General features: G+C 34.3%; 2 protein-coding genes across 2 annotated transcripts in view; one reads left to right on the forward strand and one right to left on the reverse strand.

Annotated features, from left to right (window-relative positions):
* Positions 1-8,642: 8,642 nt before the first annotated feature.
* Positions 8,643-10,842, reverse strand: LOC100242440 (protein ASPARTIC PROTEASE IN GUARD CELL 1). Its single transcript, XM_002275128.4, has one exon. It carries the CDS (start codon positions 10,485-10,487, stop codon positions 8,997-8,999), a length of 1,491 nt encoding a protein of 496 aa, XP_002275164.1. The 5' UTR covers positions 10,488-10,842; the 3' UTR covers positions 8,643-8,996.
* A 1,315-nt stretch (positions 10,843-12,157) lies between these two features.
* The window catches only part of LOC100266467 (actin-related protein 4), a 48,246-nt gene continuing 37,252 nt past the window's right edge, over positions 12,158-23,151 (forward strand). Inside the window, exons 1-4 of the mRNA XM_059734137.1 lie at positions 12,158-12,296; positions 12,369-12,460; positions 19,083-19,256; positions 19,361-19,434. Of these exons, the coding sequence (XP_059590120.1) occupies positions 12,284-12,296; positions 12,369-12,460; positions 19,083-19,256; positions 19,361-19,434 (353 nt within the window). The 5' untranslated portion in view covers positions 12,158-12,283. The remainder of the gene's footprint in view (positions 12,297-12,368; positions 12,461-19,082; positions 19,257-19,360; positions 19,435-23,151) is intronic.

The raw sequence follows: 23,151 nt of genomic DNA on the forward strand, positions 1-23,151 counted from the left end.
TTATAATCTCTTCCTAGTGAATCTGCCAATTGCAAGTTATACTGCATTATTGCTTAGCTAGACACTTTTACACTGAACAAATTGCACAAGTGCTTGCTTTCAATGTTCTGCTAACAGATTGATGCATTCTATGTTGGGCTTGCTTCAAACCAGCTCACAATTACTAAAAACCGAACCCCAATGCAGTCCAGTGAAGCCTACAGGCCCAAGCCCACAAAGGTCCAACTTCCTGATCCTTCCAACTTGTTTGTTGTAAAATCATTGATATCTCTCTTATGCCCTTCATTGAATACAATCTTTGGACGATATAGATGGGTGGTTGTGCTTTCAATTTGTTCTTGTACAGCTTCATTGACTGATTTGATATATTAAAGCCTCGTTCACAACCTCCATGTTTGTATCAGGAACCAAGTCATTATTTGGATTGGCATTACTCCAAATGAGTCACGCTGTTTTAGTTCAATTTTGAGGTGCACTGAATGAAAACACAAAGCCTGTTGCAGCAATATATCCAATTACCTTTGCTTAGGTTAGTTCCAGCCATACATACAACTTTGGCAAAATGCAATTAATGACTTGTCTGACCATCCTTTTTTGGGGGTGATACACAACATAAAAGAAGATTCATGTCATGTTAGATGTTCAAGTTCCTATTATAATTGATTTGTTTTTCTTTAGCCGGAGCCAATTATACCGGCATAAGCAAAGCACAGATACTCTTTAGTCACGGCTTTTGTGGAATAAAACTAAAAAGAAGAGATATCGACAGTAAAAGTCTGAAAGTACCACATGCATGTCGAGAAAAAAAAACGTCTGAAAAAGAGAAGAAGGTTAGTCCTGTTTGTTAGGCTTGGGAAGCTTTTGGTGACCTAGATTTTCTTGAAGGTCAAAATTTTACACTCATTACCTTCCTGTCACGCAGAAAAGAAATGTAAAATGTCAAATGCTGCTGGAACTTGGACCATGTGTTACAAATATTCTGCAGAATGAACAAAGAAGTTGCATTTACTTTAAGCCATAACATTAATCCTCATCTTTAATGCTCATAAATTTCTTATTTTGCCCATGCATGGATCCTTCTCATACCTCATAATGTTCAAATCGCTCTTTAAAGCATAATTGACATTTTATTCTACTTTAATTGATAGTGATTTTTGTAACTTTATCATTTTCCTCTCCTAAATCTAAAATTAAGTTTAAAATATATATATTACATCCAAATTAGAGTTTTAATATTAATTTTCAATTAAGTTGAATGATTCAAATTTTTTATATTACAGAAATCATATCATATTTGTGTCATTGAAGTACATATTTTACCTCCAATCAACTATCGCTCAAAACATCAGGACATTCATAGAAGTCAATATATTTGAAATTGTTTAACTAATCGTAACTTTAGTCGGTCATAATTCACATTAATTATCAAGGTTTCAAAAAATTTTGTTGGTATATATACTTCAACTTAATTTGAAATAATAGACCTTATTCATGTACAAAGTCCAATCTTTTATTGACATTTGGAGTATTGTTCTCTTGTACAAATTTTCCCAAGCAACTTTTATTTTTATACTCATTCATGCATGTGATTAGAAAATCACAACAAGGGCAGGTGACAAGATACAGGTCAGAATTCATGTCAAAATAAAATATAATAATTCCACAGTTTGGAAAAAAAAACTCATGGGACGACCTCCTAACCTAGGATCATACAAAGTCCCAAAAACACAAGTATGCAATGAAAAAGACATTCCAAGATTTAAGGCATGATTAATGGCATCACTACATGTGCTATGGTCCCATGCCCCGACCCATGACATTAGATTATCGTTGACCTTAACATTTTTCATTTTGTGTGAAATCAATTCCAAGATATGTCTTATCAATAATGTTTTCAAAATCTGACTCGAGATTATGTCATAAATATATAAGTTATACGTCATATAAATTAAAAATATTTATAAAAAATTTAAAATATTTATAATTAATTTTTTTAATAATATTCTATTTTTATATTTAATATATCAAATTTTATTAAATAAAACATTTAAATATAAAAATATGTCTAAAATGAAAGAAAAAATTAATAATTAATTTTATTTTTATTGCTTTGTATTTTATTATTTTACAATTATTATATTAATTAATTAATATTGTTTTTTAATTATTATAAAAATAAGCATCAATTTAAATATCCACATTTGTTGAAAGGTTTTACATTACAAAATTAAAAAGAAAAAAAAAACATCGATATTGCTATATATTATAATACTAATCAAAGATGTTGAATAGGTCAGTGGCATAGCCTTTTGGTTTCCAACACGGGGTTCGTGGCTCAAGTCTGCACCACCGGAAGTGCATGAACCGTATGTGTAGAGTATAAAAACCCAACCTCACTCCCCTGAGTCCCCTCCATGTGAAACCTTCGTCATGCCCACATAAAATAGAGTTCTATAAATGGTCGTTTTCGATCAAAACAAAACGAGAGAGGCGGGCAAAACCCATTTGGGAATCCTTCTGACGTTTGATTGAAGTTGTTGGTAGAGTTTATTTATTTATCATAGAAGATGACTTCATTTCTCTGCCTGCGTAAGATGCAGTCGGTGGAGCGTGTCGGCGTTGCTTTGCTCTACGGTGGAGTTCGGTGCTTCGCTCCCAAAAATGCAGTTTGTCGATTGTGCCTTTTTGAAATGTAGTTGGTTGGTGGTGCGTGTCGTTTGCTTCTTAGTACTTAATACTTGATGTGGTTGATACTTGATACAGAGACAATAGGTGGGCAGGATCGAAAAAATTAAGGGGCTGTTTGGGAACGTTTTTAAAAGTAATTTTTTAGTTTTTAGAATAGTTTTAAAATTCTATGATATTTTTAAAAATAAAAGTTTATTCAAAAATTTGAAATATTCGTAATGTATTTTGTGTGTTTTCAAATATTTCTTCAAAATACATTTTATTTGTGATATTTGATTTTTAATTGTTTTTTAAAACCATTCATAAAAAATAAATGAAAAGAATTAAAATATGTTCTTTAAAATACTTTATTTTCATAATAAATCTTCAAAATTCTATTTTATGTGAAAAATTATCAAACAAGAAAATGGTTTTTCCTTTTTAAGAATAGAAACTTCATTTTAAATTAAAGTACAAATAATGAGATTAATATATAAAATAATGAAATTCCGAACAACTAATGAAATTGAAGTACAAATGAATAATAAGATTCAAATATAAACATAAGATGACTTAATTGCTGATCGTCACACTTTTCAATATAAGCCAATAAACATTTTAAATGTTCCTATAAGCAATAAAGGTAATGTTTTGATACATTTTCTATTTTTCATCTTTAAAAATAGAAAGTATTATATAAAATGTGAACAATTTTGTACTAAAAATAATATATATATATATATATATATATATATATATATATGCATACCTTGTGTACTTGAAAAAACCATTTTTTAATATTAAAATTTAAAAAAAAAAATTCACTTCTTTGACTTTTTAAAAATTTGAAAAGGATTTTTAAGAATATAAGATAAATTTGCAATATTTTTTTTAATAAAAGTTTTTATATTTAATAGAGGAGTTTCCAAAGTGATATAACATGATATATTATATTGTGTTGAGGTTTAGTTTATAAAATAAATGAAAATCATATTATATTTCAATTTTTGATTTTTTAAATAAAAAATATATTCCATCGTTTTGTAATTGCTATTAAAAAGGAATAAAATTTCTCTTATATTTAGTATTATACTATTATTTGAAAGTCATTTTATAATTTATGATTTAAAAGGCAATTTTGATTTCTTTCTTATAATTTTTATGATTGAAGATTTTAAAATTTATAAATAAAAAATATTGCATTATGGTAAATTAAAAGATCATTTTGTACATATTAAATAATTGCTAGTATTATTTTGGGTTGTATTGTTTAATTGTTTTCATCAATAGAAAATCAAATATATATAAACTAGAAATTTAATTGTTTTAATTAAAAAAATTTGTTTTGTAAAATGAATAATATAAAAAATAATGAAAATGATACATTTATGATTAATGAGATAAGTACATTTTATATCTCAACTTCAAGATTATTATATATAATATAGACAATATAAAAATGCAATTGGATTAACTATTCAATCTTTATCCTATTATTAGTTATATTATGTCAATCAAATATAGTCATAATATTTATATTCTATGAATTACTCACAAGAAAACTCTTAATTTATGTTTGGTTTGTGTAGTACTAAGGAAAAAAAAATATTAAAAAAAATTCATATTTGGTTTCACATAAAAATATAAAACAAAAAATCAATTACAATTAAAATTATTTAAAAATTTACATATTTTTCAATTATTTAATCTTTATATAAAAAATGAAAAATATGTTAAATGAGATTAAAGTGATATATAAAATAATTTATTAATTTAAAATATTTTTAAAACTTTTTCTCTCTATTCTTTCTTTTATATTTCCCCTCAAATTTTTTTAGAGTAAAAAATAACCATAGAAGAAAGAAGATCATAACATGAATCACTTATAGATTTGGATTTTCATGTATGGACTTTATATTTTATGGTGTTTTGTTATATTATAATTTGATGTTGGAAGTTTCTTAAATAGTTGAAATAGCATCCATTGTGGGATCCTCCTTAAAAAATGTCACGTGGCTCTCTCTCCCTTGCACACGTAGACGGTCCCCTTGCGACGCGCGACATAGCTCATTCCACCCGGGGAAGAATTCTGTCCGGCCGATGTTCCACCTTCTCCTGATATTTCACATCTGGCGCCTGACGCCGGATGGGAAAGGAGGCTATTCAACTTCCCCGGTCAGACATGTCCGGATATTCTGATAGCTCTTACCCGGAGAACATCCGCAGCCGACAATTCAGATTCCCCGAACAACTTGGTTCGTCAGACACTAGCGATTCGTCGGATCCATTTCCGCCCACAATAAAAAAGCAAACTCCGATAATACTAACGACCAAGTTTCATGAACTGTCACTCATCTTTAATGCAAAATACGCTCGATAAGATATTCCCAAATCTTATCAGAGTGTCTGACACATTCTCGATATTTAAAGTCATAAATTGAAGTGACAATCGCCACCTGGCACCAGAAATGTCATGATTGCTTTGCCACCCTATGAGCCGCAATCATGACGATGGGACCCGCTAGCACAGCGGGGTCATACTTTCTGACTCATATATAAACTCTAAGGAGACTCTTAGGAAAGTAAGGATCCTTGACAAAAATCACGGAGCAACACTCTTAGAGGAAAACTCTATTTTCCAACAACTTCCAAAAGACTAACTTAATCATCGGAGGGTGTGTCTAGACAACCCATCCGGACATCTTTTTGCAAGAGGAAGGAGGAATTACTACTACGCGTTGATCGAGATTCCATTGTTGGTAACTACTATTGTAGCAGGGGAATTTTGCCATCAACATCCATGCTTAATTTTTAAAGATATAAAAAGAAAAATAGAATTCCTAAAATCCCACCCTACATTTTTCAAAATGACTTATTTACAAGGCCTCTAATGCTACTCAAATGCAATCAAGGAAGCATGAATTTTGTTTGTTGAAAGCTTGCACAAAATTATCTCAAGATGTAGAAAGTTATATGCTTTAAAAAAAACTAAAGCTTTATTTATAAATTGTTTTTAAGAATAGTTTTTTATTTTTTAAAACAAAAAACTGGAAAACATGTTTTACAATTAGAACAGTTTTTTTTTTTCTATTATCAAAAAATAAAAAATATGTTGTTTTCAAATAATATCTTTTAATTGTTTTCATTTTTTTTAGAGTTGTTTTAAAAAATAATTATACAAGTGTTAATAATTAAAAATAAAGTAGTGGACATAAAAATTATTTTTAACACATATTTAAAAATATTAAAAATATGTTAAAAATATTTTAGGTTATCAAACACTTTTGTTATACAAAATATTAAATAATAATTTTCAAAAACTGTTCTTAAAATCTATTTTTCATAACTGTTTTTTAAAAAAAAAATTACTAGATAAGGCCTAAACTTGTCAATTAACACTTTTAGACGAAGTAAGACATAGAAATCATATTTGAAAAATATGGATAATTACTTAGAGCAATTTTTTGGTTGTCTAGATAGTTTTATTAAAAGAATTTTTAAACTTAAGAAATAGCTCAACGTGCATAAACAAAAATGATTGATTTTTATGAAAATGAGATTGATAATTTCAATAATAAAAACCCATGTGTGACACATTTTTTCATTATTAAAAAATTAATTTTCGATTTGTATCATGCCGAGGTAAAAAGTTACCTACATAATATTTTTCTATTTTTCTTGTATCATTATTCAATAGACTAAAATAATCGATCAATTTAGTGAGAGGTTGAAAGTGTTGGTTAGTAGTATATAATGGTCTTGCAATCGAGTAAAAGGAATCTTAACCAATTGACGTACCAATCAATGATTACTTAACCGACTAACATTTTATCACGACAATCATTAAAAAAGAAAAAAAAGGAAAAAATAAAGGGAAGTTATGATTACTTTTTTAAAGAACCAAAGACCTGCATCGAAGGGTTTGCTCAAAAGCAAAACTATTTTCCAAAAATGATTCATCCTACGTATTGCAAGGATTGACTCGTATAGTAAGTGTACCGAAAATGTTTTTTAAGTAAAAAAGATTAAGATGGTGTTTATTTTTTGGTTGAATAGAAAAGGTAAAGTATTTAACTTTTTCTATTCAGTTAAAAATAACTCGTTGATATCATCCAACATAGCTAAAATGAACTTATTATCAATAAGTTCAGTTTAATTATGTTGGATGATGTCAATATATTATTTTTATCTGAATAGAAAAAATCAAATATCCAACTTAATTAAAGTGAACTTGTTATCAATAGATTCAATTTAGTTATATTGGATGATGTCAATAAATTTAATTTGACTTTTTCTATTCAGCAAAAAAAAAAACACCACAAAAGATGGTATTTATTTTTTGATTCAATAAAAAAATTTAATTTTTTATTCAATTAAAAATAATTTATTGAAATCATTAATATAATTAAATTGAATTTATTAATAATAAGTTTACTTTAATTATGTTGTATGATGTCAACATGTTATTTTTAGATGAATAAAAAAATCAAATATTTTAATTTTTTTCTATGTCAAAAAACAAACACCACTATTTATTAATATAAATAAAAAATAAAAAAAGAATTTTCTTTTATATGTGAAATAATGAAAATAATAGACTTAGGCATGAAGATAATGTTTTGAACTTCAAAATGAATTTGGAGAGGCCTACATCCCTACCTTGTCATCAAATCCAACACGATATGTTGTACATACATTTTTATTGAATTATAACCTAATGTTTTTGTCTCATTTTCTCTTACCTTTTTTCATGAAAAAAGATTCAAGGGCCCTCCCAATTATGATTTGGACATGTCTCCTACTTGTAAAATAGTAGCTTATTTTTCACCTTTTTATTTTATTTTATTTTATTTTTTAAGCTACAATTTTAATTTCGATATTTTATTATATCGTGGGACCATAGAAATGGAATTGGGCATATATCTGAAATATTCGGAAAGGGAAAAATCAAGTGGAATCCCAAATTGGTTCATCACCTCCACATGTGGAACCCTAACAAGTCCCGTCGGATTATTCATTCCGAGTCCATTTATGGGGCCTACTCTTTTGGAAGCACTTATCCTTCAATTTTTTTATTATATTTAATTCAAAAACATAAAAGTGTACATTTTGTTAAAAATAATATTATAATTTTTTTTAATAAATTCATTGATTAAACTTAAGAAACAATCATACAACAACTAGGCTTAGCTTTGTAACCAAATCAATAGAAGAAAAATAACAAACTTGCCTTCATTAAAAAACACTTCATCCATAAATGTTTTGTAATGATTATAGTAATGATAAAAATATAATAACAAATAAATAAATAAATAAATAAGAGTTGGATACCTTAGTGCTACTTGGAATACATTTTTAAAAAAAAATTGAAATAAAAAATTAGAATTTCTCGTTTATAAAATGTAATCATTTTTGAATAAAAAAAATATGAACTTATTCTATATTCTTAGAAATATTATTATTTTTTATTTTTAAAAACAGAAAACCTATCCTCTTAAACATGCAGCATCAGTGCACGAGGTCGGCGGTACCATGACAGCGTGGATGGTTATGACATGGTCCCCATCTAAAAGATTGGAAAATGAAACGGATGAGCTGGCGACTGTTCTGGCCTACATCGCTATATATTTCTGAAATTTAAAGTTGTCCCCCCTCCTTTCACTCTCAGTCACGGGGATCTTGACTCTTTCTCTCTACCATAATATACGTACTAATAAATCAGAGATTTTAAACCAATACCATTCGATTTCTGATTTCTCTGTAATTAAAAAAAAAAAAAACATTCTACATGTTGTTAAGTCAATATAAGTGGGTAGGATTCCCCTTGTTTCCTATTTATCTTCCCTAGTGTTGAAAGGATATCTCCCATTCACTGCATCCACCACTAATTTCACAAAAAAGGGGGAGGGGACAAGGAGACAGAGATCGATTCAAGGCTCTGAAAGCAATTGTGCCACGCGTCACACATGCAACCATTTCATCATTTTGACTCTCTTCTTCCTTGTTTTATTGACGTTTTTCACACGAAAACACAACGCATAAGCATATATAACAGCCGGGGATGATATGCTAAACTACTGCCCTTAACCCCTATACTTTGATTAATTTCCTATACATGCCACTGACTGGGACAACAGCCTATAATAACGAATAATTATGAGTCAATGGCCCACACGGCCACACCCACTAAAGCTACTTTACATTTATTTAGATGGCCTCCCACTTCCCACCCACTATTTTTCTACGGAACCAAGTGAAAATCGCCTTTCCTATGTCGTAATTTTTTTAACTTATTTCGGAGATAGTTTCGTAATTTCACATCGAACCTACTAACATTTACGCGAGGAGAAGGAAACTTGCGAGTTGGCCAAATCGTACGTGACACGTGTCCCCTGCTGCTGTACGTTCCCGATGATGGACAGAGAGGCCGTCGTTGGAGCAAACGCCAAACAGAATGTTCCGGCCGAGTCTACGGGAATCAGGTAGTTGCTCGGCGGCAAGGGCAGGGACTTTCCTCCGTCGAACAGAAACGCCACCGTTGGGACACGAACGCTGGTTCGCGAGGAGAGATTGTAACAGGTGTCGAACAAGGCGAAGCCGCTCGTCGATGGCAGGTCCTTGGTGAGCTTCACGAACGTGTCTCGGAGCGCGTTGTAGGCCTGAGTCTGCAATCGAGTCACAGCGGTGCCGCAATCTACGATGATTCCTCCTTTTCCACTCCCGTCGACCTCGAAGATGGAGGGCGGGATGGCGAGCTTCTCACCGCCGACGCTCATCCCTGTGATGCCGACGTAGTAGAACGTGTCCACTTTGCTGTTTTTGAAAATCGGCGCGGTTACGGAGTCACTTGGCTTGGCAGAGTTGAATTCGAGAGTCGACGAGTCGACGGAGTCGCGGTTGACGAGGCAGTAAGAGAACGAGGAGGCTTTGATCTGAGAAGTGAGCGAGAGTGGGCCGCCGCCAAGTCCTATCAAGCCAGCCGCACCGACAAACAAGCCCTCGTTGTCGTGACCGCATCCGATGGCCACCTTATCCACAGATCCAGAGTTCCCAAACGACACCGTTTCAGTGGCGAAGTCGCCGACGGTGTACGATCCGTCGCCGTAGGAGACCTGGTAGAGACACGAATCATTCCGACACGCGAACACATCGAGATTCCGGCATTGTGGAGTTTGGCATCCGAGACGTGAGAACGAGGACGATGAAGCCGGATCGAAAATCGGATCGACTTGCTGATAGCAGTCGTCGCAAGGCTTGCACTGAAGCCAGTTGACGTCGCTGCCGGTGTCGATAACCATGTAGAACGTTTTCGAAGGCCGGCCAATTCCAACTCTCAAAAAGTACTCGCCGCTGCCCTGACTCGTACCGGAGGTGACCGGAGTCGAGAAATCCTGTGGATGGAGTATCTCCGTGTCCATCGGCACGAGATCGGACTTGTCGGTGCCGGATACAGCGAGTTGGAGCTTAGTATTGATGGCCTTGACCCGGGCTGAGTCACGAGCGAGTCGCGAAAGCATCAAAGCCCTGTAGTCCTTATGCGAGCCTCCATGAAGAAGCTCCCTCGGGTGAAGCTCCAGAGAGAAAGACGAAGCCAGAGAAGTAGGCGAAAACGACGTGGTCTTCTCATCTCTCTGGTCAGAGGGTTTCGAGACACTGCTCTTGTGAGATAGCACGTCGAGAGTCTTCCGAATAGAACCCGAAACATCCAGCACAGAGCTGTGAGAATCAGTGTCCAGCGATAACTCCCTGGAGAAAACAAAAGGAGAAAGAGAGAGAGCGAAGGCAGCGAAAATGGAGAAAATAAAAAACTTGTCCGCCATTTTGGCTGCAGAGAGGATAGCCAGACACAGACAGAGGTGGAGCAGTAATTAGTAATGCCTAATGAGTGAGTAAGGAGGCTTTGGTTGGCTTTATAGCGGCCGGAAGCAGGACGGAGAGTTTGCGTGGCGCTGGTGAAAAAAAAAATAAAAAGGAAAAAGAAAATAAAAGGGGCGAAATTAGGGCGATGATGACGTCATACCGTGGGGGATAAAAGTATAAAACAACAACATGCATATAAGCAATTAAAAAAGTGGGAAGATGGGTGTGAACCCACTACCCAGCTCTACGCCCACGTACTCTACTGCCCAATTCTAGAAAGCCCACTCCACTGCCCAACGCTACCTTACTAGTTACTATGCTATATTTGTGCCCACAATTTTTTATTTGAAGACAGGATTCCAGGTTTTATTTTATTCTTTAATGTCTAGATTTGAATGCTCATATCGAATTCAAACTGTTAGTTTTATATCCAATAACTTGGACTATGCTTTTCATAAACTTTAAACGTGTTCTTAATAATCAATCTATTAGTTAAAAAAGTTTTGAACTTTTAAAGGTTACTTAACATGGATTAGAATTTTCAAACTTTGAATTTAGCTTCTTTTTTTTTTTTTTCTCAAACTTAAATAAATCTTAATTTAAATTAACACTAAATAGGACTTGACAATCTTAAGTATTAAGTTTTTCTTTATATTTAAATCTTAAAAGAAATTTTCCTTAAGGTTTAAGTTATTATTAAAACTATTTGTCTTTTAAGTTTTCATCTAGACATGTTTTTTCGTTTTTTAAAATATGAAATAATAGTTACTTATAGAATGTATAAAGGTTTATTATAAAAAATGATTGAATTATTTTATATTTTTAAAAACCCCTTTTAAAATTTTTAAACTTTTACGCCATATGACCTCTCACACGGATATATTATCTTCATATTGCATCAATGGGGGCAAAATGTTTAAGATGTGTTGCTCGTTTCACTTTATTAAATTGCTCTCTAAATAGTGAAAAGATCTAGTCAATGATTTTTTGTGTATGAAAATGAAATTAAAGGATTGAAATTGCACTTGTTTGAAGTGATTTGCATAGCGCTTTAGTATACGTGAAGTTGATTTCACAATAATACATTCAATTTCGCATCCGCTAAAACACTTTAAAAAGGAATGTTCACGTTACAAGACATTGCGAATATTATAAAATGATTTTATTAAACAATGATATCAACTTACAAACAGAAAAGATAGATATAGAAATTAATGAGATCAGGGTATAAAACATTAAAACTAGGCACAAAATAAAAAAAACCTACGTACAAAGTTGTGGGAATTAGGTATAAAACAATAAGTCGTAAATGCAAAGTAATAAAATTTAAATTCAAAGCAATGAAATCGAGGTATAAAGTAATAAAATTAAGATATGAAACAATATGATGATAATATAAAGCAAAAACATTAAGATATATGATTAGGATACTAATGGGACAAAGCAATAGGAACAAAGGTAAAAAGGAAAAACATGAAAGTGGAGTAAATGGAAATCGGTCGGCTCACCTTCAGATTTCGAAAAATTAAATAAAATATAATACATACTTGGGCCGAATTAGATTAGTGGGCCCCGAAGAACGAAATCAAGACTTTATTGGGCCTCTTTAACTCGGCCCAAAAGGGGCAAAAACCCTAACCGCGCACAGAAAGATCAGAAAAACCTCGGACAGACGGAGAGGAAGACGAAGCCGAAGCCGAAGCCTCTGGTTCTCTCTCACTCTAGCTAAATCTAAGAGCCTGGGAAGCCCGAAATTATGTACGGAGGCGGTGAGTAATCGTATAATACTCTATTGTATATCTTTTTAGGCTCTTTGTTTATTCGTAGTTTATTTCAAACAGATGAAGTATCGGCCATTGTGATTGACCTTGGTTCGCACACCTGTAAAGCGGGATACGCCGGCGAAGATGCTCCCAAGGCTGTTTTTCCCTCTGTAAGTGTTCGCATTGCGGTGATTCTACTTCGTTTTGTCGGTTGTCACTGTCTGTGTTCTGTTTTGCTGCCGAGAAATTGAGGAGAAAAATATGAAATGAGATTATTATTATTATTATTATTATTATTTTTTATGTTTTTTTACCCTAAACTGAAAACAATCACATTTTAAGTGTTTGGAAAATTTATAATTGTTCAAGTCTTGCCTTTTTTAAACATGCTCATTTTTTTTTTTTTTACTTCCAAAAACCACCCCATCCCACCCCAACCCGACTCCACACACACACACACACACAAACCCTCATTTGGTCCACCAAACAGCTCTGTACGTTTCATTGTTTCAGTTCCCACCAAATAGCTCCGTACCTTTCAGTGTGTGGATGTGCGACGTGTATACTTAAGTTATCAATTTCTTCTTTTTTACTTCTAGTACTCCTTTTTTTTTTTTTAATTCGGATTAAAGGAAAAATGGTAATATCATAATTCCGGAAAAATCAAGGTTGTTTAATGTGGGATAATTAGAATATAGCTGAAAGGAAAAATAGGGAGGATAATGCAAGATAAGGTTCACATAGAGAATGCATGCCACTCATCTTGGATGTATGTACATGTTTTGAATCCAAACATTATGAAATGTTTTGAAAATATTGTCGTTAGTTTCCTTTGCAATTGGCCATTTATATTTTAATTTCACTTAAATCTACTACTTTAAATTTAAATACTAATATTTATGAACTTATTGCATGTTTTAGAATTGATGTCATCTGATTTTGCTACTTGATATTTCCTTGACTTATATGTAAACTACTAATACGAGAATGTAATTTTGTATGTATTTACATACATGACGTATATATGTATGTATGCATGTAAGTTTAAGTATTGGTTATCTATTAACACCAATGATAAAAGAACTAAAGACATATTTTCAAAAAGTTAAACACAAATAATCGTTTCAATATAGAATGGGGTTTGGCCAAAGGTGGATTAGATGGATAAAATGGTGTATCTCCACAACAAGCTTTTTTGTTCTCATTAATGGAACTTCGTTTGGTTTCTTTCAGAGTTTTAGGTTTTGAGGCAGGGTGATCCCCTATCCCCTTATTTGTTCATCTTGGCTATGGAAGCTTTTAGTTAGATGTTGGCTAGAGCTAAGAGTGGAGGCTTCATTTTGGGTTTTAAGGTGGGAATAAGGGGTGGGGAGGGGATGGAAGTGTTTTATCTCTTGTTTGTCGATGATGCTATGATTCTCTACAACACCAATCGTGATCAGTTGAGATATTTGAGTTGGGTGTTATGTGGTTTGTGGTGATTTTTGGTCTAAAAATTAATTTGGATTAAAAATTAATTTGGATAAAAATGAGGTTTTTTCTATTGGAGAAGTAGCTAATGTGGAGGAATTAGATTTGGTGTTAGGTTGTAGAATAGGGAAGTTGCCCACTTCCTATTTGGGTCCCCCTTTGGGAGCCTCTTATAAATCTTCCAAGGCGTGGGATGTAGTGGGGGAGAGATTTAGGAAAGAATTGTCGATGTGGAAGAGATAATACATTTCTAAGGGTATGAGACTTATCCTGATCAAAAGCACTTTATCAAGCCTTCCAATTTATTTCATGTCCTGATTTGTCATCCCAAAAAATGTCTGTTCAAGACTTGAAAAGATCCAAAGAAACTTTTGTGTGGGAGGTGGTGTATTATAGAAAAGACCATATTTAGTTAATTGGAACATAGTTTGCTTGGGAAAAAAGGATGGGGGTCTCGGAATTCACCATCCTCTTTGCCTTAAACAAGACATTGCTTGGCAAGTAGAATTAGAAATTTGCTATAGAACGAGAACTCTTATTGAAACAAATCATAATAAGGAAGTTTGAAGAGGAGGAAGGGGTGGGGGGGTTGCGTTTGAGAGGGGTGAGAGATGGATATGGGGTGGGGGTATGGAAAGCCATAAAAGACGAATGGGAGGGTATAAAAAGTAAGTCTTATTTTTCAATTAGGAATAGGAAAAAGTTTAAATTTTGGAAAGACTTGTGGTGTGAGGATCTAACCTTGGAAGAAGCCTTCCCGAACATATTCTCTTTTGCTTCTTACAAAAATGGATGGGTGCTAGCTACATGGGAGTAGTTTGGGGAAGGGGGTTTGGAAAAATGACTAGTTTAATAATTGAGAGCTTGATGAAGTGGAGATTTTATTTCAAAAGTTACAATTGCTGTCAATTAAAAGGGAAGTGGAGGACTGACTGGGTTCGAATGAATTCAAGAGTGACAAATTTTCACCCTCCAAGGTAGCCCGGTTGGTCAGGGCAAACACTGAGAAGTGTGGTCCCAGTAAGTGGAACATGATCTTGGATTCAAATCCTGCCACTGAAGATACCCTGAATTTATCCGGTGCTGGTTGTTGTGGGGCGGTCAACACCCTGAGGTTTGGGTCTCTATGGAGAGTCTTAAGGACTTGGCCATGGAATGTTCCTCGGTTATCAATGAAAAAAAAAAAAAGTGACAAATTTTCAATTAGATCCCTTTATTCTTCCTTTTCTAGGGATATAAAGAGCCTTTCCTGAGTAGTATAGTGTGGATCACTTGGGCATTGGTGAAGGTCGATGTCTCTGCCTAGGAACCATCTTGCAAAGATGAAAAGGAAATGACATACCACTTGCTTCTGCATTGTTCCAAAGCAAGAATGTTGTGACAACCGATTTATTCTCAATTTGAAATGGTTTGGGTGATGCATCCTTCAATTAGAAGAAACCTATTAGGTCGATATGACTCTTTCATGGGGAAGAAACGAAAGAAAGCATGAAGGGTTGCTCCCCTGTGCTTGTTGTGGATTCTTTGGAATGAAATGAACGAGAGGGCTTTTAATGAAGTTGAGCAGTCTGACCAAGCAATTAAATCCACTTTTATATATACTTTTATGAATTGGACTAAGGTGTATATAGAGGATCATACAACGTCTATGATAGATTTTGTAGATTGGTTTAGCTTAAAGGAAGGTGAGAGGTTTATTATTTTTATCTTTCTTGCCCATACTGAATGTTTTTTGTATACTTTGTGTGTATTGTGCAATGCCTCGTCTTAGATGCTTTTAATATATGCTCTCTTTTCCCTATAAAAAGAATATAATAATGTCTTCCTAATCCCTATTTAGTATAATAGATTATTTAGTACGTAGTGATGTTTTTAGGCTTTATTTTTGTTTTCTTGTTTTTTTAAATCAAGTGATATTAGAATGAAACATATAATGAATGAACAAAAGAATACAGAATCTTACATATTGAAGTCAAAAATAATATTTACTTATAGGTAGTATTCTAAATACCTGATAATTTCTGTTGCCAATGGTAACTACGGTCTACTAGTTATTACAGAGTCTACTGCGTGTAATTTTAGAGAGTGAATCCTTGGGTGGACAAATGTAGGATTGTTTTTCAAGTTATAGATGAAGCTAATATAAGCAGGCAGTAGTGGCATCATGTATCTATAGGTGTGTGTTATGTTTATGTTCGTTTGTTTGTTTGTTTGTTTGTTTTTTTTTTTTTTCTGTTTGCTTCTTGGTTTTTGGTGTGGGTAGGAGGGGTTTGTTTATAGGTGTATGCTATGTCACTCAAACACTCAAGAATGTGGTTTTTATTCTTTTTATTTTGTTTTATTTTTTTTAAATTTTTATTAATGCATTTGGGAACCTGTGAATGCATGTTGACTCTCGAATACTTGCATATTACTCCTTTGACTTACTGTTGATGCTTCTAGGTAATCTCATTCAATTTCTTGCATTGGTTTGCTGACACAATTGTCATCATTAAGGCATGCCTAGATATAGTACTTTGAATTTTTTTATTTTACAGATTTATAAATTATACAATATTTTTATATTTTGAATTTTTAATATGATTGATATTAAGATATGCCTGTGTTTCTGTGCCATCATTTTATTGTGGTTTATGCACATGGGAAGCATTGGACATGTGGTATACCATTTTATTGCATGTTGATACATGTATATATTAGGGCATGTCTGTCTCTGTATGAGCGTGTGAAAGATGAGGTTAGGGGGTTGGTAGAGGGGATATGGTTGGTTTTTGCAGTTTGTGTATTTGTGATGTGTGGGCAATGACACCTGTGCATCATGCCACTTTGTTAGGGATTGTGTATATTGAATCTAAGGTGCTGTGTGTTGTGGTTAAAAGTTTGATCTGAAAACACAGTCATAAACAGGAACCTTTTTGATAAGAAACAAAGATAAAATTTTATTGATAGAAGAAAGAGAGAAGGATGAGGGGTCCTTTTCTCAAAATACAAAACCTGATCAAAGTAAGAGTATACTCCTTTACTATGAATTACAAACCGAAAGCCAAATTAGTTGAATTACATTAAGTGGAACTCCCTTAAAAGCGTTGAAACAAGAGGCCCAAAGGGACGAGTAGAAATGAAGTACATTGCACAATGTCTCTCCATTCTCCATTAATCCTAAAAAATCTTAGCGTTTCTCTCTTGCCATACAATCCAAAGAATATTGAGGCAAGCGATTTGCCAAAAAGTTCTACCTCTTAATGAATTTCCCAATCCTCTAAAAGAGATAAACACCATATATTTGATACTCCTCGGCAACACCCAAGCCAAATTGGCTAAATTGAAGAGCTTATGCCAAAGCCCAAAGTTAATGGGCAATGTAGACAAAGATGGTCGATCAATTCTCCACTTTCTTTGCATAAAATGCACCAATGTGTACTAAGGGATTTGTAGGGTCTTCTCACTTGTAGCAAGTGATTGGATTCACCATCTTGTGCACCACCAACCAAACAAAGGCCTTGGCCTTTGAAGGGGTGTTTGATTTCCAAACAAAATTGGTTGGAAATAAAGGGGTTGGATATGAGGATTTGGACAAGACATAAAGAAAGACTTTACTGAGAAAAAGCCAGAGGAGGATAAAGACCAAACCCTTGAATTTGTGATGGTGGGAGTCAAGCATACCGAGGTGAGTGATGACATAAGTCTTTCAAGAGAATCAATTTTAGGATTAGTGAGGTTGTGACAAAAGTTAAAATTCCAAGGCAAGTAGGAAGTACTAGGGATGACTGAAATGGTGAGATTTTTAACTGAGATAACTTTTTCATAATCGGGAACTTTGATTTTCTATGGTGATACATGACATTCTCCACAGTAAATGGTTGTACATTGTAACCTATACCCATATGTTGGCCCAAGATGTACATAGTTGTAGGCCCTATGTCCCTTTGTGACTTTATTGATTGGTTGGGTCATCACTAAGGGAGGGGAGTAGTTTTTTGTTTCCCTTTCCTTTTTTGGCCATCTCTTGGCGGCCATTGTATATGTCTTGTGTACTTTGGTGCGCTTTCTTTTTGGTGCTTTTAATGCATTTCTTGTTTACCTATAAAAAAAATATTTATTCATTGCAATTTAATTGGCAATGGTATATTCGTTTTTTGAGATTTTTTTGGTTTGTTCTTTCTACATGGTAAAGGAACACACGCTCAAGAGGTACTTCATACATGGTGTGGAACACGTGTGCTTATAGATAGGATTGTTATTGACGAGGATGAATCTCCAAGATTTATATCAAGAAAGGGAATTAGTATTAGTTGCAATTAAAGTATAATTAGTATTACTTGGAATTAAATTAGGATTAATATTTGTTGGAGTCTAATTAGGATTAGCTAGTTAAGTTATAATATAATTAGAATTTGAATCATGATAGGTTATTAGAGTTCTAGTAGACTTTGGATGTTATAATTAGAATTAGAATCATAATAGGTTATTAGAGTCCTATTAGACTTTGGATTTCCTAGAAAAGCCTATAAATAGGTTAATCAATGTATGTCAAAGGGATAATTGATTATTAGTAATATTATGTTTTTTTTCATTGCAAGGTTGCAACCCTTAATGGTGAGACTCCATTGATTTTCTTCTAGGTGAGACTCCTCTAGTAGGCCTTAGTGGGACTCTAAGGTTTTCGATCTTTTCTTCGTTGTTTTTTCTTTTTCTCCATTTCTTATGTTATATTTTTCTCTACCATAAAATTTATTCCTTGTTCCTCTTCTTACACCCTAAAAATAAAACCCTAACCCACCTACCCTTGAGTGTAGGCAACCATCCTAGGGTTGTCCTACATCAGTTATACATAGGATGAGAGCTTGAGAAAGAGAAAAGTAAGGTTGTATGCTTTCGAGTGTTCCTCTTTAGGCACTCTTAATACAATTGCTTTTACTTATATAAAAAAAAGTAAGGTTGTTTATGGAAGAAGTAACACCGGATTTTATTGTTGTGGCCAATTCTTATGTAATAAATTTTTATTATCTTTTTCTTTCTTTCTTTCTTCTTTCTCTTTTGTTTTTTCTTTTTCTTTTTCTTCCCCTGTTTTTACCATTAGAGTGACTATAACTGCGAGAAAGAATTCACTTGTGAAAAAGAGGCAGGACCTTGAGGTGAGAGAGATTTTTCTGTTCCTTTTTTCACAATAATTTATATATGCCTATCTCTATAGCCATCTACGCTCATATGCATATGTAGTTGGTAGTTTCCAAATTATTTTGTTTTATTTTAATGTAGGTATGTATGGTGCTTAATTTTTTTTGTCTTGCTCTACTGTAATTCGTGTATATGTTTGTTAAGGTTGTTGGATCAATTGATCAAATGGAAGTTGATGACCCGGCGAATACTGAGAATTCTGGATCTGGCAATGATTCCAAGAACACTGGCAGACCTTTTGATTCAGAAAAAAGCAAGGGAAAACGCAAATTGTATGTGGGCTCTCAAGCCCTTGGGCATCGCCGGGATCATATGGAGGTCAGTTGTGTAATTCTAATCTGTTACTATTGGAAGATTCATGAGAGACATTTCCATGGTTGCTAATTTTGAGGTCTTCATTGTTCATTATACTTTTCCATCAGGTACTATCACCCATTAAGGATGGAGTAGTTGTTGATTGGGATATTGTTGACAGCATATGGGACCATGCTTTCAGGTAACTAGTGGTTACCTGATTTTTGTTTTACTGTTGTTTAGAATTGCCTTTCTTTTTAATTCTTCTGTTATCTTTTGAGATCATTGTTGCTTTATATAAATTATTGCATGCACAGCTTGCACCTTCCCCTAAATTTTATTCTCCTTGCTATAGCATCTAGCTGGAGCTTTTCTTGAATCAAGAAATTTTTGTAAAGCTTATCTATTTTGACCTACTCAACTTCTTGTATTTGCCTTTGTCCATCATTTGTTCTGATTCAAGTACAGCTAGATGGTTTCCTCCTTGCTTTTTCTTTCCCCCCCCTTTGTTTTAGAATAAACATTCCGACGGCACTACAAATGCCAGTGTTATCCATGGTCTCTTGATTATCGTATGGAATCTGCTCTATATGTTCTGGGAGGCCAACCCTCTGAATTCTCTTGTGGAAGCCGTTTTTCTTGATCTCCTTGGCTATTTTGTTGCCTCCATGTGTGGTTTATCATCTTGCAAGAGACAGCATGTTTTGCTCTTTCTTTCTCTTGTTTCTCTTTTTTCTTGGAAGGTTTCCTCATCCTTGCTTGTATGTTTTGCTATATTTATGGTATTGCCTCTGTTTTTTTATTTTTTTATTTATATAAAAAGGAGATCATTAGTTGGCTATCATCTGAGAATGGTCAGGTGAGCCTATATAGACTAGGGCCTAAGTATGCTTCTGAAAGTTGTAAATCAAGTATTAGGACCATTTTCTTGGTTCTGATATTTTCATATGAATACATGTTCCATTTTAGCATTTTAGTATTATCTCTACATCTACCTGTGCATTTGTTGTCACTTTAAAATTTCTTATATATTTTCATCCCATTGAACAGTTCATTTGTTCTTGTGAACTTTCTTGTATATCTTTTTGAGCCTCTTGTACCATGACATTCAGGGGCATCCCTCTCAATGTTGTTTAGCTGGACTAGCATTTAGTGTGTAGGCCATAAGGGTTTGAATAATGAGGAAAGGAGATTTGTTCTGATTCTATTTGATTGAGATGTTGTTATTCCTCATGGATATAAAGATGTATAAAACCTTTTTTTTTTTTTTGAACAGAAACAAAGAAGATTATACAAATAAAAGAACAAATACAGGAGAGAAAAAGAGACAATAGAAAGAGAAAAAAAAAAAAAACCAAGGGAAGGATGAGAGGTCCTTCCTACACAAATTAACCAAAGAAAAACTCCCAACAAAAGAACTCTAAAAACAAAGAGAAACCCCATCAATCTTCAAACTCTTGAAACGCAAACCCCAATCCAATTGAGTTGTAGAATGCTTAGAGGAACTCCTCTAAAAGCTTCAGTACAAGAAGCTCATAGAGAAGAATAAAACCGGATCAAATCCCAAACCATCTCTTCCGTTCTCCCTTTATTCTCAAAGATCCTATTGTTTCTTTCTTGCCACACCATCCAAATCAAAGTAAGGCAAGCAATTTGCCAAAGTGTCTTGCCTCTTAATGAGTTCCCCAAGACTTTAAAAGAAATAACCAACATGTCCTCAAGGCTCCTTGGTGGGACCCAAATTAAACCTACTAGATTGAACAACCTGTGCCAAAGTCCAATGGTAACAGGACAATGAAGAAAAAGGTGGTCAATCGACTCTCCATTTCCTTTGCAAAGAATGCACCATTGAGGACAGAGGGCTTTGTAGGGTCTTCTCAATTGCAACTTGTCATTAGTATTTACCTTCCCATGTGCTACTAACCAAGCGAGGGCCTTAACCTTTGAAGGGACTTTTGAGCTCCATAAAAACTTGGCCGGAAGGAACATTAAAGGATTTGAAACTTTTGACAAGGCATAGAAAAAAGATTTCACTAAAAACAAGCCTGACGAAGACAAAGACCACGCTCTCGAGTCTAATGAAGAAGGGGAAAAAAACACAGAATTAAGGGAGGACATTAATCTCTGAAGGAGATCAATTTCTGAATCCGTTAGATTGCGGCGAAAGTTAAAATTCCAAGACAGTGGTAAGGAATTGCCAAGGACATTTGAGACAGTGAGGTTTTTCACAGAAATAACTCTGTAAAGATTAGCAAATTGAGAGCACAAAGTTTGGTTTCCCCACCAAAGATCTTCCCTAAACCGAATTCTCTCCCCATTGCCCACCACTAGGTGGACAAAAGGGGAGAACTCCTGGAAAACTTGAGCAATAGCCTTCCAAGGACATCTGTGAGACCATCTAACCACCGTGTTGGCGTCCCATCCATTAGGATGTGTCCCATATATACTCGCAATAACCTTATGCCAAAGACCGCTCCTTTCTCTAGGGAACCTCCAGAGCCATTTCCCTAAGAGGGCAATATTTCTCATAGAAGTCTTCCCAAAGCCCAAACCTCCCATCTCCTTTGGTCTACTAACAACCTCCCATTTGATTAGGTGATCTTTCTTCCCTTCCCCGGCCCCAGACCAAAGAAAATCCCTTTGCATCTTCTCAATCTTTGAAGCTATTGATACTGGGATTTTAAAGAGGGAGAGGAAGTAGCTAGGGATGTGAGACAGACAAGACTGAATTAAAGTAATCCTCCCTCCCAAAGACAAATAGGCCTTTTTCCACCCATCTAGCCTCCTCGAAATTCTCTCAACCACTGGATCCCAAAAGCCTATTGTCTTTGGGTTCCCTCCCAAAGGAAGGCCTAAATAAGACAAAGGACACTCTGACACTCTGCAATCCAAAACCAAAGCCAAACTAGACAACAGCTCTTGCCGAGTGTTAATACCTGAAATGGTGCTTTTTTCTAGGTTGATTTTTAAACCAGATACTTGCCCAAAAACTAAAAGGATAATCTTGAGGTTTTGAAGAAGGTCCAAAGAGGCTTTAGAGAAAAATATGGTATCATCAGCAAACTGTAGCAAGGACACTCTAGTCCTATCCCTCCCCACAAGGAAACCCTCAGTTATCCCAGTTTCCTCAGCTCTAATCATCAACCTACTTAGAACATCTGCTACTAGAGTAAAAAGGAAAGGAGAAAGAGGGTCACCCTGTCTCAAACCTCTAGAGGCCTTAACCCAACTCTTTGCATTCTCATTAACTAGGATTGCAAAGCTAGATGAAGACAAACAGCCCCTCATCCAAGATCTCCATTTCTGGCTGAACCCCTTCCTTTGAAGCACATGATCTAAAAAGCCCCAATCCACATGATCATAGGCCTTCTCAAAATCAATTTTGAAGACTACCCCTTCCTTCCTTGACCTTCTTTTCTCATCCATTACTTCATTGGCTATCAATACAACATCCAAAATTTGTCTCCCTTCCACAAAGGCTCATTGAGAGCCAAAGATTGTTTCATGTAGAACTTTGTGTAAACGCCCTGATAAGACCTTAGCAATTATCTTATATAAACTTGTAACCAAACTAATAGGTCTATAATCTGAGATTTTAAAAGTTTGGCTTTTCTTAGGCACCATAGCAATGAATGTCGCATTTGTACTTTGATTTATTACCCCCTTAGTGTGGAACTCAAAAAACACCCTCATAAGATCCTCTTTTATCACATCCCAACACTCTTGATAAACTGCTATAGTAAAGCCATCAGGGCCAGGGGCCTTTTCCTTATTTAATTGGAAAACTGCCATTCGAACCTCCTCTTCAAAAAACGGTCTATCCAACCAAATTGCACTCTCTCCAGAAATAGGGGCCCAATCAATCCCTTCAATCTTCCAAGAGTCACCTTCAGGTTTGGAATAGAGATTCCCAAAGAAA

This window comes from Vitis vinifera, chromosome 17, assembly GCF_030704535.1.
Source record: "Vitis vinifera cultivar Pinot Noir 40024 chromosome 17, ASM3070453v1".
In the NCBI taxonomy this organism is placed as follows: Eukaryota; Viridiplantae; Streptophyta; class Magnoliopsida; order Vitales; family Vitaceae; genus Vitis; species Vitis vinifera.